We start from the raw sequence: 19,567 nt of genomic DNA on the forward strand, positions 1-19,567 counted from the left end.
TTAAGGACGGTGGATGTAAAATATGGCACAATTATGTTATATATTTTTTGTTGGAATGCAACACGAAATTCTCCAGCTCAGACATTCTGTGACGTTAGGATATGTCAGTGTCACAAAAGGATTCTGCCTGTCTCATGTATTCCCGCTGTGTCTGACTGCAAACCCTTTGTGCATTCTTCATTCTTCAGGGCCTAAACTATACAAGGAGCCGAGTGCAAAGTCTAACAAGCACATCATCCAGAATGCTCTAGCGCACTGCTGCCTGGCTGGAAAGGTCAACGAAGGGCAGAAGAACAAGATACTGGATGTACGTTTTGTGCGTGCATGCATGCGTGTGTGTGTGCTTGTGCGTGCATGTGTGTGTGAGAGTGCGTACTTGCACGTGTGCGTGCATGCTTATGTCAGTGCATGTTTACAACAACGTTGAATTATGTTTGGCTGATTTACCAAAACCACACCCACCTTCCCGCCCCCCCTTTCCCCCCGTACTCTTTACCGCTAGGAAATGGAGAAGTCGGAGGCCAACAACTTCCTGGTGTTGTTCCGCGACGCCGGCTGCCAGTTCCGCTCGGTGTACGCGTACTGCCCCGAGACGGAGGACATCGCCAAGCTGGCGGGCATCGGGCCCAAGAGCATCACGCCCAAGATGGTGGAGGGACTCTACAAGTACAACTCGGACAGGAAGCAGTTCAGCATCATCCCCGCCAAGACCATGTCCGCCAGCGTGGACGCCATCACCATCGCCAGCCACCTGTGGCAGACCAAGAAGCCGGGAACCGCGCCCAAGAAGCCGCCGCCAAAGTAGTGTCACGTTCCAGAGGCCCTCGTCCGGAACTGACACGGAGGAATTTGTGGATATTGATTTTTTTAACTTTTTCTTCTCTTAGTTTTTTTTCCTTCTTTTTATTAAAGGGACACCTGACCCTGCTGACAAAACGTACAACTGGAATGTAGAACATCAATGACAATGACAACTAAAGGGCCTTGGGGACATTGCTGCTATGCTACAGGACTGTGTGACAGTGAGACCCTGGGCTATTTAAATGGAGCACGTGTGTACTGTGTACGTGTGTGAGGCTGTGTGTGTGTTTGTGCGTGTGTGCGTGCGTTTGTCAGCACGCGTCCATCTTCTTGTGTGCCAAAAAAAATGTCAAAATGATAAATGAATGAAAGCAGATATGGGCTAATGCCTTACCTAGATGGACCACTGAAGCACTGAATGTCACTCCTCGTAAGAGATTGGTTTCGCCATGTTGATCGTGTGTGGCCTTATGCGTCGTTCCGTTTCATATCGAAGCGAAGTGCGCGTTTGAAAGCCTGTTGAGAAGTCTGCCTGCCGCGTGATGCAGGAGATAAATAAGGCTGTCCCTAACATTTCTGGGACAGCAGTAGCTGAGGGGCAGAGAGTGGTATGGTATAAGGTCACTGGCTCTGCCCCGGCCCCTGAAGTGTGTGTCCAAGTGTCTCCGAGCAAGACACTATTAACCCTTAACTGCCCCCCCCACCCACTTCCCCTGCTACCTTGTGCTCGCCATGACCATCTGTGAAGCTGGGTGAAGGAGAAGAAGAAGATGAAAAATAAGTGACGGGAGGAGTCAATTCGAGGCAGTCAATTTCTGAATGACAGCTTGATCGTGTACGGCCAGGCATGTGCCTCCTAACCTTCCCCTTTGAGGCCACTTTTACACGCCAACGGTCTCCACAGAGAAAACGGCAAAGTCCCGTTGCGTTCTCACTTTTCAATCGGTGTTTACACGGAGACGCAACAGCTGTAGTGTGCATGCCACGTGGCTGGGTGTCGGTGACACACTGCCAGATAGACCAGGCAAGAAGAACCAGTTCTATTTCCTGTCACAAGGCTGTTTGTTTACATCATGGTGTACATTCACCAATGCAGCGGCTCGGCGACGTAAGCCACATTGATGTCACACGTTTTGCGGATTCATCGTGTTGTCCGTTTACATTGAGACGCCAGGCGGAGGGAAGCGTTTTCAAAGATTTCCACTGTGGAAGGAGTTTTCACTTTGGTTCCGTTTCCAACCCCCGAAAACGCAGCTGTCGTCTAAACGGACCCTTGCAAACGACTATTTTGCCGTATTCTATGGAAACCGTTCTCGTGTAAAAGGGTCAGTGATTGGAGCGGTTGGTCTTTGTGTAATAATGTGTGTGAATAGTGAAGTGCCAAGAGAGCGAGGACAATACCTCAGATATCGATCACCACTTCAGTAAGTGTTATACGACGATGATCATCATCACTCATCTACCTTCCTGGAGAGCACCTGCAACTGACTCTTTTTAATTTATTTTCATTTTGATATAATTGCTTTGGAGGATGAAGATGAAATGCTTGAAAGACATTTTATGGAAAGAAACATACTTTATTGTCTTTAAGTTAATTTAGTTTGTATATAATTGCTATTGCGTCAGCTTTTTTGTTTATTATTAATCTATTCTTCATAATGTACATTTATTGTAATAATGGGGGGGGGGGGTAATCGTACTTACAGATGCAAGACGTGCGATCACTCAACAAACAGTGTCATTGATGGGTCTGTAGAATAGGAGATCAACTCACACCCCGTGCCATCAGTCTGTGCAGTCAGTCTTAATAGTCACTGTTGACGTAACACATTTGGTAATTACACGTTTATTAACACAGTGGTTCTCAATGTGGGCTAGCTCCGGTGACCCCCAGGTGTCCTGAAGTGGGTTCCAGGGGGTCCCACCCAAGAGGCCAGTGAGGCTTTCCAACGTTGATGCACGGGGCCCTAGTGGTAAGAGGAAGGACTGCAGGCGGACCCGTGGATTCATGACGAGGAGCTGGGCTTTAACATTGAGCGCTCGGTTGCACTTCCGCATTTGGGCACCACCCCAATGGGTGTCCTTCCTGAAGTGGGTTCCAGGGGGACCCACCCCAATGGGTGTCCTTCCTGAAGTGGGTTCCAGGGGGACCCACCCCAATGGGTGTCCTTCCTGAAGTGGGTTCCAGGGGGACCCACCCCAATGGGTGTCTTGAGGGTTCCAGGTGGTCCCGACTCCCAAGCTAAAAGGATTTGATAGTTAAAGAACCAAATAGACTCTTATGGGTCTGTAACTCCGAGAGACCCTCTCAGAGTTAAATGAACACTGAGGAGTTTGTATAGATTGGGTTCCCGCAGAGATAAAATGTTTTATCAAATGGGGGTCTGTGGCCTAATGCATATCATACTGGGGGTCCGTGAAAGAAAAAAAAAGGTTGCGAACCAGTGTATTAACATGTCACTTTACTGTGGATATTGTCTTAAATGATAGATTCCGGTTACGCTTAAAGTAGCCCACAGCAATTGTAAATACAAGGTCTAAACTAACCTATGATAGCACTTCATAGCCCCCCCCACCCCCCAACCAGTGGTGGAAAAAGTACTCACATTTAGTACAACGTATCAGTAGGCCTACCGTAATGCAGAAATAGTATGTCTAAAATGAAAAAAGCAACCTGCTGGTTGCTATTTTCAAATAGCCAAAGTGTATCTACAAAGCAACAGTAACGAAGGTTTTCAAATTATTTGAGTAAAAAGTACAACTTGCCTCTGAGATGAGTAAAAATATAGAAAAATGGAAATACTCCAGTAAAGTTTGTACTTAAGCACATGAGTATGTGTACTTAGTTATACTTTCCACCACTGCCACCAACCCACTATAGCTTTGAGCGAACGGCGTACATGAAGACATACGCAGCCATGTTTCCAGGGCTGTCATAATGACTTTATACTTTTAATCCTTTTTTTATGATTGATTTTTTTTAAACCCCGCAAATGAAATCATAGTTTTACTTTTCAGTGTTTTCACACTGTACAGATATATTTTGTCATATGAAAGTATTTTTCACATTTCATATATGGAGGGTTTTATGTCCGAGCAGCAAAAGAAGACGTCGTGTTATGAGAGCAATTGTGTGTAGCCAGTATTAAACAGGACGGAGTTGTCCAATGCAGCATAGTCTATTATGAGAAGTCTTATTTTATTTTGTATTCTGAATTTGTCTTTCAATTCACTAAAATGCTCAGTTGTTCATGTACTGTATTTATGTTATGTTTTTTTTATTGCTTTGATCTCTATTAAAATGCCAACTATCAACAGTAATGTGGCGTCGGTCATGAATCTCTTCTAGGTCATTGGTTCTCAAAGTGGGCTCCGGAGACCCCTATAGGTACTTGAGGCAGGTCCAGGGGATCTCTAGCTAAATGATAGGAACCAAATGGACCCTTATGGGTCTGTAACTCTGAGTTAAATTAACAGTGGTTTAACAATATAAATTAGGGGTCTGATGCCATTACATGGGGGTCCATATTCTAATACATTGGGGGTCCTTGACATGAAACATTTGGGGAACCACTGTTCTAATGGTAATGAGGGGTATTTAAAAGCCTATCCTAAATATCCTGGAGACAAATAATGTATACATATTTTATTCTATTCTATTTGAATTGCATCCTTTACTGCTATTCCCATATTCCAGAAAAGTTATCCTAATGATTGACTGATTGATTGATTGATTTATTAATGATTGATTGATTGATTGATTGAGTTAACTAGATTTAAAGCACAGGCCATCATTATTATCGTCATCATCACTGTGAATTCTGGCTTGGATGATGAATGTTAATGACAGCTACTGTATAACCTATAGGCAATAGATGTTGTAATTGGTGCATGGTAAATGGAACTGGTTTTTGGTACTACGGATATCTTTCATTTTTAAATAACAGTTCTGCATTCAACATTTTACTTGATTATACAATATAGGACCAAAAACATAAGAAAAGTAAATGTGACCCATTTCTGAATAATAAATATGATAATTATAATTACTGATTGATTCATGTGTAATAATTACAGCTTATTTTAACTATAGGTGCCTATTAGATGGGGGTAGCACCCGCAGTTTCATTAAAGAGGATATTTCCAGAGCACTTAACCTGCCAGTTATAGGTAAAGAAACGTTGAATAATTATGTATAATTTGTACGTGCATATCCTGCACGTGCATATCCAACAATGGCAGATCTGCAAGTTCAGTGTCTTGAATGAGATGTGCTGTGAGTTTGCATGCTATTTTCCAGCATAGGACCGTTGCACAGTGAAGTATAAACAAGGCTTTAGGATTTATAAGTCGTTTTATGCTCCTCAGGAGCATATCCACGGATGCCTATTCCCGAAGAAATGCCACTTGACAGTTTTCAAATGAGCCTCATGGTGGCGCTACAACAGGCCATGTTAAAATTACACTTTTGGGGTAGAATTAACTCTGGGCTGAGTTTTTGGTAACACTGACACTAACAACTCTTTCAAATGACTCCGAGTCCAACACTGAACCCAATTTAAATCTGAAGATGTTAAAATGACACCTTGGGAGTTGAAATCAACTCTGCAATGTTTAACCCTGGAATTTCAACTCTCCAGTTTTTGCTGTGTAGCCTACTATATGGAGGTCAGCTTGTGAACCTTTTTTTCTTTCTTATATTATTTGACAATTTGACCAGTTAAGCCATTAAATTGTCACAGCTGTGAACTGGGGACCCCACCCCTCCCTGGGGGTCCGTCTCCCGACCCACAGATTGACAACCACTTTCCAGAGTGATGTAGGCAGTCATTTTGACTATAGCTCCTGTCACATCGTCTAATCACTATTATTTGACATAATCGCAATTATTTTTGCATAATTGTTTCCATGTTGAAAAATGTGCACATAATAGTCTATAGGATATTACAATTTATTACATGTATAAAATTATATTAAATGTCAATAATGTCTTTGTGTAGGCCTATTTAAGTTATTTAGCATAATGTGCCCTATAGCCTATGTGCAATTATCAATTACGAAGCCTAAAAGACAAAGAGAAATTACATTATTTATTATTTTGTATTGATATGTTCCAATATGCAATCAAGGCCAATTGCCAAACACAATTATTTGAGTGACAAATTCTGACAATTAGTTGTTAAATTCAAATTTAATATCGTGACTCACAGTTTTGACAGTCAGCCGGGGACTGGTGCTGGGAGGGTATAGCACAGTGCAGTGCGAGGCAGAACAAGGAGGAGACAGCACAGCACACACACACACACACAGCGACTGGGGGAGCACAGTCACACACAGCCAGGCTGTCTACATTCTACAAACCAAGGGAGGAATACATTGCAAAGTGACAGTGTGTTCCTTACACACAACCACAACCACCACTCCTGGACCTCATCCGCAGCCCATGTGTTTTTAAGATCAGGTGAGTGTTCAGTTCATCATCACATCATCAGAAGTGTTGTGTTGTAAAAATAAATGTGGCGCACGGACGGTGCGTGGGAAAGCAGCTAGAGCACCCCGCCCGTCCGTCCGTCCACCAACCACTAGCGGATCTGGACTGGAGAGAGAGAGAGAGAGAGAGAGAGAGAGAGAGATGCGTAATATCTTCTCTTTCTCGGCCTGTCACTGTCTGCTCTTCTGCATAAACAAACAATCTGTCAAATTGGCTGGCTCGGCGTGATCTCTGCCTAATAGCCGCCCGCTCTGCGTTGGGTTAATCCAGACGCTATCCTTTCGCTATCTAGCCTCATCTGTATCTATGGCAAAGCTAACAAGTAGCTACATTACAACAGTAGGCTATAAGCTCCTTATGCTTGTGTCACACTCACACAGATCACAGCACAGTTACAGTGCCATCGCTAGCTATAGCTTCAGTAGCAGCAAAGGCTGCAGTGTTTCTGTCTAATGGGAGGGTGTGTGTGATCAAGGTTAGTATTGATGAGTTGACCGGTTTAAGAAGGTGTCGTTAACTTGTTATTGAACTCCCCCATCACCATACTGCTAGATCAGCAGCAACAGCAGCAGGAGGATGGCTGCTGCTTCGTATCATGATTCATGAGGGTGGCTGTTTTCTGTCAACAAACCTTAGCAACCACAGTTGTTGTAACGTTTAGTGCACCGAGAGTGAATGTATATTACTCCGTTACAATGTGATACACACTATAGTTAGTTTATACAGTTATTAACTATAGTTGTAAACCCTCTCTCCCTCCCTGGCTGATGGGAGCTGCAGCAAATGTGTGGCATCAGTTGGTTTGACAGCTTGGCTGTGTCATCATCCCTGCCTGCATGATTAAAACACATGATATTGTATAATCACTGTTGTTTAGCATGTGATTGGATTATCTCCAAAATTGAAGTGCTGCTGACCCCTGCACTGTGCTCTGGTGATGATCGAGGCACATTCCTGTGTGTGTGTGTGTGTGTGTGTGTGTGTGTGTGTGTGTGTGTGTGTGTGTGTGTGTGTGTGTCTGACTTCGTTGTTGATTTATTTACAGTACGGTACAGTGAAAGCACACACAATAAATTACCTTGCGAGTTCATTCATGAGTGAAAGTGCTTGTCTGGCGTGTGCGCCGTCTGTGGATTTGCGGATTACAACAGATTAACTGAAAGTTAAGGCTAGTATATTAATTGCCTTTCCTTTGAAGAGACAATTTAAAGATTAAAGATGAAAGAAATCAACTTAAAATGAAGGAATTTTAATTGTATGTTACTTGCTTTTATCCAAAGCGCTTTAGGTATAGATTGTGCATTACATTCACCCATTCTCACACACATTCATACACCGAGGAAACCATGCAAGGCACCAACCTGCACATCGGGAGCCATTAGGGGTTCAGTGTCTTGCTCAAGGACACTTTGACACTAATTCTGGGGGAGCCCGGGATCGAACTGGGAACCACAGCAGGCCCTTCTACCCCTAGTACTCTATACCCCTGAGCTACTGCGGGCCAATATTATTGTTATTAGGCCTACTATTATGGGCATTTGCTACATGGATCTAAGTGTATGGAACCTGCTCAACATATAAGCATATACACCTGAAATGTATGTACAACACAAAGTGCCACTGTGTTACTTCCACCACAGCAGCCAGGAAGTTGACTAAACTTCTTGTAACTCCGTCTGTGTGTGGTTATAATTCCACCAGCGTTGGACTTGTCCTGCTGTTCCCCCGACGAGGGGCTGTTTTTTTCACTTTGTTTTGTGTTTGCCCCCCTCTGGCAGCCCGTCGTCGCCATGACAGCGGAAGAGACCATCAACGTGAAGGAGGTGGAGATCATCAAGGTGGTGCTGGACTTCCTGCACTCCAGGAAGTTGCACATCAGCATGCTGGCGCTGGAGAAGGAGAGCGGCGTCATCAACGGCCTCTACTCCGACGACATGCTCTTCCTCAGGTCGGTATAGTACAGGGCACCGTCACAACATTTAAGTTGATTCATTCATTCATTTATCCATCCATCCGCTTATCCGGAATCGGGTCGCGGGGGGTAACAGTTCCAAAAGAGATTTCCAGTATTCCCCTTTCCAGAGCAACATTATAACAACTTCCTCCTGGGGGATCCCGAGGCATTCCCAGGCCAGTGTGGAGATATCCCCTCCATCTGATTGATTGATTGATTGACTGTTTATTTAGTTTGAAAAGGATTAGCTGGTTAGCTGATTAGCTGGTGCCATGGCAATCAGCGGCAATTATACAGTAGTTGTAGGAATCGTGAAAGAAGGACTCGTTAAGGAACCGGAATCGTTGAAATCCTAGAGAATCCCAACCCTAATTAGCATGCTATTTGCTCAACATGAAACCAATACAATAACAGCAGCAGCCAAGCCGCCGCAACATACACAGTCAAATCCGGAATGTTGATTTCATTCTGTTAGCGTAAAACGTGGATCCTTTCAGAGTGAAATAAACACTGCAGATTTCTCTGTGTACACCGTCTAGATTACAAAGCTGTCGTTTTCTGATCTTCAGTCTCACTATACGATACGGGCAGCAGCATCCTGTGTGTTTGACGTATTCCGGGACATCCGACAGATTTGCTGATAGTGTTACACAGACAGAACCGCCTGCACATTAGATCTGAGTGCTCCGCTGAATGTCAGCCAGAAGCGTGTCTTTCTGGACAGACCTGTGGAATTCCTCTGGAATGAGGAGGAAAGCATTTATACAAACCGTTGCGGCTTCTGTTTCGTGTCTGTTATCTGTCCACAGTGCGGCATGGTCTTTTTCTGCAGGGCTTAAACACCTAAATAACAGTGATTTTCAAGGGTCACCAGTTTGATATGCATGAGGCCACGGACCGCCATTTGATTAAAAAGGGGCTCCCTCCTACAGTATATAGAGGTTTAATGTTTGTCTTTAGGTCAATGTTTGTCATTGACAATGACGAGAAATTAATGTTTGTTTAGTCACTAACACAAACATTAAATCCCATTAACAATAAAGATAATTTAATGTTTGTTTTAACATTGTTTGTTTTACATCATCATTACATCACCTAATCATGGATTGGATGACCATTGAATAAAGTAACATTTATAGCTGCTCCAATTAAGGTATACCGAATTCCCTCCTCGATGTTGTAAGATGATAAGAGCGCCCCTCACTTCACACGCATGTGATTTTAGCCTCAATACGTACATTGCTCAGCCAATCAAATCATCGCTATGGAATGCTCAACCAATCAAATCATCGCTACGGAATGCTCAACCAATCAAATCATCGCTATGGAATGCTCAACCTATCAAATCATCGCTAGGGTACACACACATGCACACACACACACACACACACACACACACACACACACAAAACTACAATTTGTAGATGAAGAATGCAGGGATTCCAATGAGTTCCAATGACGTCATGTACTGCACTGTGTTTTCAGACAACTGGTGCTGGACGGCCAGTGGGACGAGGTCTTGCAGTTCATTCAGCCACTAGAGTGCATGGACAAGTTTGACGGAAAACGGTGAGTGAATCACTCTAATTGCATGCATCATTTTATCTGTACATTAACCACATAGTTTACGACCAACTACGGCTTAAGACATTTAAGTTGTTAAGACTTGATGAGGTGGTCTCAGATATAACCTATAATATGCTGTAGTACATAATCAAGGCAACAACACAAATGCTACCAGCGTTCTAATACAATCTAATAAATAGACCATAATAATTGACAAGTCCACTCTGTCTAGTCCAGTGCTGGTTCATATTAACTGTATCTGTGTCCTTGGCGTGGTGTTCAGGTTCATATTAACCCATTCTGAACGGGAACCCATTTTGGTGTCAGCACTATGTTATGCTTTAGCTATTGAAAAATAGCAGATCTACAAGCTCATAGCGCGCCACCAAGTGGCGCGCTACGAGCTTGTAGGTCTGCTATTTTTGAAAAATCGAAGAACGACTGACATTTTCAGAATCTGATCTCAGATCAGAATGGGTTAATCAGACCCAGTGGAAACCTCGTATGAATCTGATCTCAGGTCAGAATGGGTTAACTGTATCTGTGTCCTTGGCGTGGTGTTCAGGTTCATATTAACTGTATCTGTGTCCTTGCCGTGGTGTTCAGGTTCCGATACATTGTCCTAAAGCAGAAGTTTCTGGAAGCTCTGTTCGTGAACAACGCCATGTCGGCAGAGGACGAGCCTCAGCATGTGAGTCCACATCTCTCCTTCATGACACACCTATCTTTCTCACACACACACACACACACACACACACACACACACACACACACACACACACACACACACACACACCTGGGACCATCTCTCAGCAGGGGCTGCACCCTGGTACAGTACAGTACAGTATGTGCTCGCAGCTGGTTACGGCTATATGCTAATGAGATGAGGTGAGATATACTTTATTACTCCCAGAGGGGAAATTGAAGCGTTACAACAGCATAATGTGACACATAAAAAAACTAAAAATACTGGACAGACAGAAGAACACAAATCAGACACAAATGGACATAACCACACAAGACCCAAGACCTAATGCATTGTGGTGTGTTGTTTCAGTTGGAGTTCACCATGCAGGAGGCGGTGAAGTGTCTCCATGCCGTGGAGGAGTTCTGCTCCACTAAAGACGACTACAGCCAACTGTGTCTGCTGCTCACCCTGCCCCGCCTCACCAACCACGCCGAGTTTAAGGCGAGCGCTGCAGTACATGCACCACCGGCGCGCGCACACACACACACACACACACACACACACACACACACACACACACACACACACACACACACACACACACACACACACACACACACACACACACACACACACACACACACACACACACACACACACACACACACACACACACACACACACACACACACACACTACTTATTTTTCTCCCAGTGTTTATTGCATGTATTGAATTAACGTTTCACAAGATCCAGACGTGAGCAAAATGTTGATCCAGTAGTTGGGAGCAAATTATCAGACAGAAAAGACCTTATTATTTTCCGTTTGTCCTGCACTTGGATACTAGAGTGGATGTACTTTATCTATCTGGAGCGTTTCCATGAATTTACTCACCACACCCTTGTTTTGATTCCCAAACATTCTCCGTCTTTCCTGTCTATCTTTACCGTCTATCCAGATTTACTGCCACTGCCACTATATAGTGGCAGTGCAGATTCGCTGCCGTTATGAGACATGAATGCCGTGTGTATTTATATTGGCCACATGACGTCTCACGTCATCAATGTTTGTTTAACTGCTGCCATAACCCATTTTGGACTGAGGCCAATTCTAAAAACACCTTCTAAATTCTGACCTAAGTTTTCTGAAAAACTTCAAATATTTATATAGCGGCATCAATTTATTTTTTACAGTACATACTGTACAGAACCCCAAAAGGGGTTCCCGTCCAGAAGGGTTACAACACAAAAAGGGGTTCCCGCCCAGAATGGGCTAAACAAACACTAAAAGTCCATAGACTTGGCTGCCATTAATTTTTTGTCGAAAGTGCTCTAAACAAAAGTCAAGTCCACTGACTTGACTTGGCATATGACTTAATTTTAAAAGCCAGGCATTGGAGGAGCTAGCCCTTGCATCTTGCATTCAAAGAAACACCCTTTTGCTCACAAATCGGGCAACCATGTGGAATTGTGAGTGATTCTTTGTGTGTGTCCGCTACAGGACTGGAACCCGAGCACGGCCAGGGTGCAGTGTTTCGAGGAGGCGTGCACCATGGTGGCAGAGTTCATCCCAGCTGACAGGAAGCTGAGCGAGGCCGGGTTCAAGGCCGGCGGGAACCGCCTCTTCCAGCTGCTGCTGAAAGGAGTGCTGTACGAGTGCTGCGTGGAATTCTGCCAGGTTGGACCACTTTAGAGCTCATTACAGGAAACCAGCCGCAAAAAATATCTGCCTCCTGCACTAGTGTTGATTTTGTCAACTATAGAACCATGCCGAGAATTGCTAGTGGACTACCTGTTATCATGGTCAGTATCATGGTCAGTGTCATGACAGTATAATGGTCAGTATCATGGTCAGTATCCTGTCACTATCATGTCAGTATCATGGTCAGTATCATGGTCAGTATCCTGTCACTATCATGTCAGTATCATGGTCAGTATCCTGTCACTATCATGTCAGTATCATGGTCAGTATCCTGTCACTATCAAGTCAGTATCATGGTCAGTATCATAGTCAGTATCCTGTCACTATCATGACAGTATCATGGTCAGTATCCTGTCACTATCATGTCAGTATCATGGTCAGTATCCTGTCACTATCATGTCAGTATCATGGTCAGTATCCTGTCACTATCATGGCAGTATCATGGTCAGTATCATAGTCAGTATCCTGTCACTATCATGACAGTATCATGGTCAGTATCATGGTCAATATCATGTCAGTATCATGATAGGTATCATGTCAGCATTGCCAGCATGTAAATCTTTGGTGGAATGAGTGATACCAGATTGCAACAGATAATCAATCTAATCGATTCAATCCATAACAAATTGATTTGAATAAAACACTTAGATTTTTAAGGGAAACATGTTTTTGTTAGTTATCGATAGAATAACCATCTCTAAGAAAACAGTCGCAGTAGCCCTAAACGAGTGACATCTCATTGCATGATGCGTCGACAGAGCAAGGCGACGGGGGAGGAGATCACGGAGAGCGAGGTGCTGGTGGGCGTGGACATGCTGTGCGGGAACGGCTGTGACGACCTGGACCTGTCGCTGCTCTCCTGGATGCAGAACCTCAACCACGGCGTCTTCCAGTGCGCCTTCGAGCAGAAGCAGCTCAACATCCACGTGGACCGCCTCGTCAAGCCCGCCCGGGCGGGCTATGGCGACCTCCTCACGCCCCTCATCAGCAAGCTGTCCCCCTACCCGCCGTCGCCGCTGCGGCGGCCGCAGTCCGCCGACACCTACATGTCGCGCTCCCTCAACCCGGCGCTGGACGGCCTCTCCTACGGGCTGACGTCGTCTGGCCCGGACAAGAGGGGGGCCGGAGGCGGCGGCGGGGGGGACGCGGCCGCACACGGCAAAGGGGTCTCGCCCATGTCGCACTCCTTCGCCAACTTCCAGTACCCCGGAGCCGGGGGGGGCCCGGGCCTGAGCAGGAGTCTGATGATGGAGAGCTCCGACTGCCACAGCATCTTCGAGGAGTCGCCCGAGACGTAAGGGGGATATGAATGATGAGCGTTCAACGTGACGGACAGCATTCCTGACAGGGTTTACTGTAGCTCAGAGGTGTAGTTTTCAGAAAGAACTATGACATGCGGTGATCACATGCGTACACATTTAAACCAAGCAGTACCACAAAGATATCCTGAGGCTACAAGTAGATGCAGATCATTCCATGTGGAATGTGCATACAGCAATGAACAACTTAGGTTACCATAGGCATAGAATTTACTTGTGACGGGTGTGGCTAACGTTAAAACGCTCAGACGCCTCTGAAATTTCTGACGCCCCTGAACTTTCATGGATTTCATAAATGAATATTAACCAGCACAAAGGTGCACTTCTATAATAGCATTGATCTAAAATCTGACTAATCTGTAAAAAAAACGAAACTAAAACGTGCATAAATTAACTGAGTTTTAGGTAAAATGCGAATGGTAGGGAGTGGCAAATGACGACACTTGGCTTAGCTCACAAACAGAACTACATCAAAAGGAGGTACTGTTTGGCTAAAGGGCCTTTCTGTGTGGAGTTTGCATGTTCTCCCCGTGTCCCCTAGGGTAGGTAACTTCACAAAAAACATGCAGTAATCCTGGTCTCTAAACTGCCTCCCCCTGGCTAGCCGGGGCACCTGATGGAGGGGAAAGGAACTGGTTGGAATAACGTGTTCCTTCCACACACTACGTCCAACCAGGGAAACTCCCTGGTCCGACTTGGACACTCAGGCATGAAGGAAGCATTCAAGTCGAGTTCAAGTCCGTTGCTCTCCCCTTGTCCCCCATATACGTATGGGAACTAGGTTGGCGGAGGGTGTGTAGAGCCCAGGATCACATTAGATAATTGACACAGGGGTGAAAAATGGGTTACAAAATCCTGGGATAAAAATTATAAAAAAAGGAGGTCCTGTATGTTGGTAACACGACAGTGTGTGTGTCATCTGGACCAGCTGCTGAGTGACAGCTTCGTGCCACCTTCGATATGATAATAATCACAACAGAACCCTAATCTGTCGCTGTGGGTGGTTTACTCTGTGCTTCAGCTCCAGGACGGACACGCCCGTGGACAAAATGCTGGGGTCAGGAACCGGGGGAACCCCCAACTCAGGAACCGGGGGAACCCCCAACTCAGGCGGGACCCCCAACGCGCGGCCCGCCTCCGCCCCCGGAGAGGACGCTCCGTCACCTGGCTCCGCTGAGAGGAACGAGGTAAACATCAAACATGACCTCACCACTGGTTACTATCTTAAAAGCTGCAATCCAGGACTGAATGAATGAATGAATAAAACGATATTTTAACCAATCTTATACGGGGGAGTATGTTAATACTAAAGTCAAATAAAAAAGGTCCGCACACCATTTTCTGCTCCCAGATGTATCTTATAGCTATAGCTATAGGCTATAGCTGTTTTTCAGCCATAACTAACACAGCATAACTAGTACATCTGTATGGTAGAGTATGTTAATGCAGCATAATGAATACATCTGCCGTTGTTTGAGCCAGGCGTTCTCCCTACTCTCCTATTGAGACAAACGTTAGACCCTGGTGTCAGTTGGGACAGCATACTGGTTGACAAGTAGCCCTGTGTGAAGCTCATTGTCCCAATATTTGACCCTGGCAGAATAGAAGGGCAAATGGATGTTTTGGTTTCCCCCACGCGGGTTTGAAGCCCGTGATCACAGTTGCAATTACCAGTATACTTCTCTCGCCGTCAGGGGAGGACAGACTGCAGCTTTAATTAACGTAACAATTTTATGTGAAACATTTCTCGGGGCTTTGAAGTCCTGATGTCACTCGTTCATCCCCTGGGTGCCAGCAGTAATTCCTCTATGGAGAATAACATTGGGTCATCTTAGAATGGTCTCATATTAAGAATTCATTGTGTGTACGAATGAGAATACATTTGGCAGCGGTTAACGTTAGGGTTTTCTCGACCATCAGTTGATGCTTCATGTCCATAGGAGTCAAACCCTGTTCGTCTGTTTATTTTTGGAACACAAATTCTTATATGACGCAATATTAAACACGTCTGTGGGAATTCAGAACAGGGGGGGGGGGGAGGACATGACCGAGGTTGCGTAAATTACGTCAGACTCCATTGTCACTGAAAACGTGTTATCTTTGTTGTCAACATTGTGGATTGGCAGATTCTTTTTTGACTGGACTTTTGCCCTCCATTCTAAGTATAGAGCAGTACTGGCAGATGACTGTATATCTCTGTTGGACGTCTCTGATGACACTGAGTCATCATGCTGTAACACCTCTCTGTCACAATCTGAGCCTAGTTCCCCACAGCACTGCTCAGTCTAGAGGGTCACAATCTGAGCCTAGTTCCCCACAGCACTGCTCAGTCTAGAGGGTCACAATCTGAGCCTAGTTCCCCACAGCACTGCTCAGTCTATGGGGTCACAATCTGAGCCTAGTTCCCCACAGCACTGCTCAGTCTATGGGGTCACAATCTGAGCCTAGTTCCCCACAGCACTGCTCACTCTATAGGGTCACAATCTGAGCCTAGTTCCCCACAGCACTGCTCAGTCTATGGGGTCACAATCTGAGCCTAGTTCCCCACAGCACTGCTCACTCTATAGGGTCACAAATCTGAGCCTAGTTCCCCACAGCACTGCTCAGTCTATAGGGTCACAATCTGAGCCTGGAACAATTTGAAATGGTAAAATAGTGAAAATAGCAGATCTATAAGCTGACAACGTGTTGCATCATGACGCGTTGTGGGCATTGTAGATTCTTAACCCATTAAAACCGGGAAAGCGTCGGTGTCCTTTTTGCATGGCTATTCAAACATAGCAGATATGCAACCTCACTGTACATCTGAGTTTTGAGGGGCGCCAGCCCCTCCTATGCACAGGTTTAATGTTTGTCTTTAGTTCAATGTTTGCTTTGTAAACACCATTGACAATGAAGGGAAAATTTACGTCATAAATGTGTCATTTACGTCATATTGTCTCTTTATTGTTAATGGCGTTTAATGTTTGTGTTGGAACCGTTTGTTTTCACCATTACATCAACTAATCAACATGATTTAACGAGTTAATATATTAGCGCCCCTCACTTCACACGGGTGTGATTTTTATTTTCTCGCTCTCTCTTGAAAGTGTGAGAACTATTGATTTAGAAGGCATTTTTAGGTCTTAATATAGGTTAATAGGGCTTAAGTTATCAATTCATAATACATTTATTTGGGTCCTCCTGGGTACAGACACCATACAGTATAGTATGTTTCTCTTGAGGTGAAAGGTTTTTAGAACCCGGTGCCCTGGTAGAACCCAACCTGGCATTCTGGTTAGTGGTTTAAGCCGCTTGTCTGTGATGAACACTGAAGATATAGCAGCCTTTAAAAGAGCTCTTTGTCTCGGCGTGACATCTTCATATCTCTGTCTGCCTGCAAGCCTCCACTCCTATACACCATGGCATCGTGCTTTACTGCCATCCTACTGCTATTCTAGGCAGTGGCTGTGTTTGTGCAGGCAGTCGCTGTGTGTGTGTTTGTGTGTGTGTGTGTGTGTGTGTGTGTGTGTGTGTGTGTGTGTGTGTGTGTGTGTGTGTGTGTGTGTGTGTGTGTGTGTGTTTGAGAGAATTTACTGCTTTTGCCCCACCCCATCCCATTGCCGTGGCGACAGATAAAGCAGCCGGCAGACGGAGACACTGGTGGGCCTCTGGGATTACACCTCCTTCACACTCTCCTGTTCGCTTTTACTTCTCCCTCTCTACCACGCACGCACGCACACACACACACACACACACACACACACACACATCAGATAGCAGGTCCAGGAAGCAGGAGGGAACTGATCTGTCATCAACCTCTCATTCTTCTAATACCTGAACGGACAGCAACACACCGCACTACAAGGCTGCCTTTGAATACTACCTGGATCTCATTCAAGCATTAGTGAATTTGGGCTTTGTGTGTGCGTGCACGTCCGTGTGTGTGTGTGTGTGTGTGTGTGTGTGTGTGTGTGTGTGTGTGTGTGTGTGTGTGTGTGTGTGTGTGATGATGCGGTTTACTGTACATGCATCTGACATTGTAAGTCTTTATATTGTAGGTTATATCAGTCAGTAGCCTCGGAGACCACAGTTATATCAGTCACTCACTCCCCACTGCAGTCAGAACTGCAGCAGACTCACTCCCAATCTAACGGCATATAGTCTGAAGACTCAGCTCTTCAGACTCCATCTTAGCCCGTAGAACTAGCCCTAGACTCGACAACCTTGCAGGCTTATACAGTACCAATTCTTTATGGGTCATGACTCGAGTAAAAATCCCATTCCCCTTTCCTACATAAAAAGAATAATCAAGCAAACAAATGAAATCCCATGAATAAAAATAACTATAATTAAGAAGTCGTGAAAGTAGCCAATCTGCAAGCTTGTAGATCTGCTAGTTTGGGTCCCGGGGCAAACGTGTAATCTCTCTTTTGGAGCTGAAAAGTTTGAGAAGTGGCGCACAGAGAAGGGCATAGACACCCTCGTTCTCAGCCCATACCGACAACAAGCCACTCTGACCTACTTACTTTCTTTCTTATATAACTTACTTATACTTAGTTATGTAACTTTATGCAGATTGCAGGAATGCCCAAGCCTCGAGCTAAGGCATTGGCAAAATTCTGTTCAGTGTCTGACTGTCTGTGATAATTAGCGGTCGCCATACAGTATATGGAGGAGGCGATGCTTCCTGTATGTAGCCGTGATCTGTATCCTGAATCACTTGTTGTTGGGTTTCCCCAAGTATGTGCATCTACCATTGTTCCTGTTCAAGAATGTCTCGTTAAATGTGAATGCAAATAAAGACGTTAAATTAAGTGTGCGTGTGTGTGTGTGTGTGTGTGTGTGTGTGTGTGTGTGTGTGTGTGTGTGTGTGTGTGTGTGTGTGTGTGTGCGTGTGCGTGCGTGCGTGTGCGTGCGCTCCGTGCAGCTGCGCGACTCCACAGAGAAGTTTGAGGAGTACTACCGGCAGAGGCTGCGGGTGCAGCAGCATCTGGAGCAGAAGCAGCAGCAGAGACAGATGTACCAACAGATGCTGCTGGAGGGAGGCGTCCAGCAGGAGGACCAGCCCCCGCAGAACAGCGACATGCGGGACAGCCTCACACAGAAGTTCCTCAACAGGTAAGCTAGCACACACACACACACACATTTTAGCAATTTCTTTATATCCACAGAAAAGTTAATGTATATACGTAGGACACAAATAGCCCCACATGGGCACAAGCAGCATTTCAGCGGGTCCCCATTCAAAAACGTTGAGAACCCCTGCCCTAGGGTGCCACAGCACCCGCTTTGAGGAACCTTGTTATAGAGCCTTTATCCAAACCGCTTTAACATTCACAGCACTGAAGCTTAGCTAACCATGCAAGGCACCAACCTGCTCATCGGGAGCAGTTGTGGCCGGGGTTCAGTCAGTGTCTTGCTTCAGGACAGCACTTCCACATGAAGCCAGTAATTTTCAGATTCCAAGGTGCATGGCCACTCTACCTGCTGAGCCACTGCCAAAGGGACATTGCATTGTCGCTTTGAATTTGGCTCTGCAATTGTCTCCACACAGTTTTAGCAATAAAAGCTGTTTTATTGTCACCGTCTATGTTGAGTGAAGCAGCATTTAGAGACTGACGTGTGAATCAACCAACACTTTTTTCGGATAAATTAAGAACGAAAGTTCCATAGCAAACAAAGGCTGATGTTGTTCAAGAGGATCGACGCCCATAGTAAAAGGGTTGAACTTGTCACTCATGCCAGTTCAGCGAGGCTTGTTGTTTAACCACATGAATCCCTTTCCAGCCACAATAGGCAAACATTCGCCAAAAATAGCCAATCTAATGTATGCCGAGCTCGATGTGGATCGGCTAGTTGAACTATTTTTAAATGTAAAAAAATGGCAAATACGTTTAGGGATAAGGTTGGTGCAAGATGGGGCCCTTAGTGTGGAAGGAAAAGAGGACTAAAGATAAATTCTAAATTTACAAAAAAAAAAAAAGGTTAAACTATGGAGATATTAATTAGGGTTCTGCCCGACAGCAACGATAATAGGGTTTAAGTTGTTTTTAGACAGCCATGAC

General features: G+C 45.1%; 2 protein-coding genes across 5 annotated transcripts in view; both read left to right on the forward strand.

The window, feature by feature from the left end:
- Positions 1–4,122, forward strand: part of camsap2b (calmodulin regulated spectrin-associated protein family, member 2b) — a 72,444-nt gene extending 68,322 nt beyond the window's left edge. For all 4 annotated transcript variants that reach the window (XM_080779185.1, XM_080779187.1, XM_080779186.1 and 1 more), the window contains 2 exons: positions 189–307; positions 503–4,122. In XM_080779185.1, the coding sequence (XP_080635311.1) occupies positions 189–307; positions 503–805 (422 nt within the window). In that variant the 3' untranslated portion in view covers positions 806–4,122. The remainder of the gene's footprint in view (positions 1–188; positions 308–502) is intronic.
- Positions 4,123–6,124: 2,002 nt separating this feature from the next.
- wdr47a (WD repeat domain 47a) overlaps positions 6,125–19,567 on the forward strand; it is a 32,075-nt gene continuing 18,632 nt past the window's right edge. Inside the window, exons 1-9 of the mRNA XM_080779182.1 lie at positions 6,125–6,262; positions 8,071–8,240; positions 9,732–9,815; positions 10,419–10,503; positions 10,870–11,001; positions 12,001–12,177; positions 12,960–13,495; positions 14,542–14,707; positions 18,430–18,620. Coding sequence (XP_080635308.1) covers positions 8,083–8,240; positions 9,732–9,815; positions 10,419–10,503; positions 10,870–11,001; positions 12,001–12,177; positions 12,960–13,495; positions 14,542–14,707; positions 18,430–18,620 — 1,529 coding nt within the window. The 5' untranslated portion in view covers positions 6,125–6,262; positions 8,071–8,082. The remainder of the gene's footprint in view (positions 6,263–8,070; positions 8,241–9,731; positions 9,816–10,418; positions 10,504–10,869; positions 11,002–12,000; positions 12,178–12,959; positions 13,496–14,541; positions 14,708–18,429; positions 18,621–19,567) is intronic.

Source organism: Protomyctophum bolini (genome assembly GCF_963924005.1).
Source record: "Protomyctophum bolini genome assembly, chromosome: 12".
Lineage (NCBI taxonomy): Eukaryota > Metazoa > Chordata > Actinopteri > Myctophiformes > Myctophidae > Protomyctophum > Protomyctophum bolini.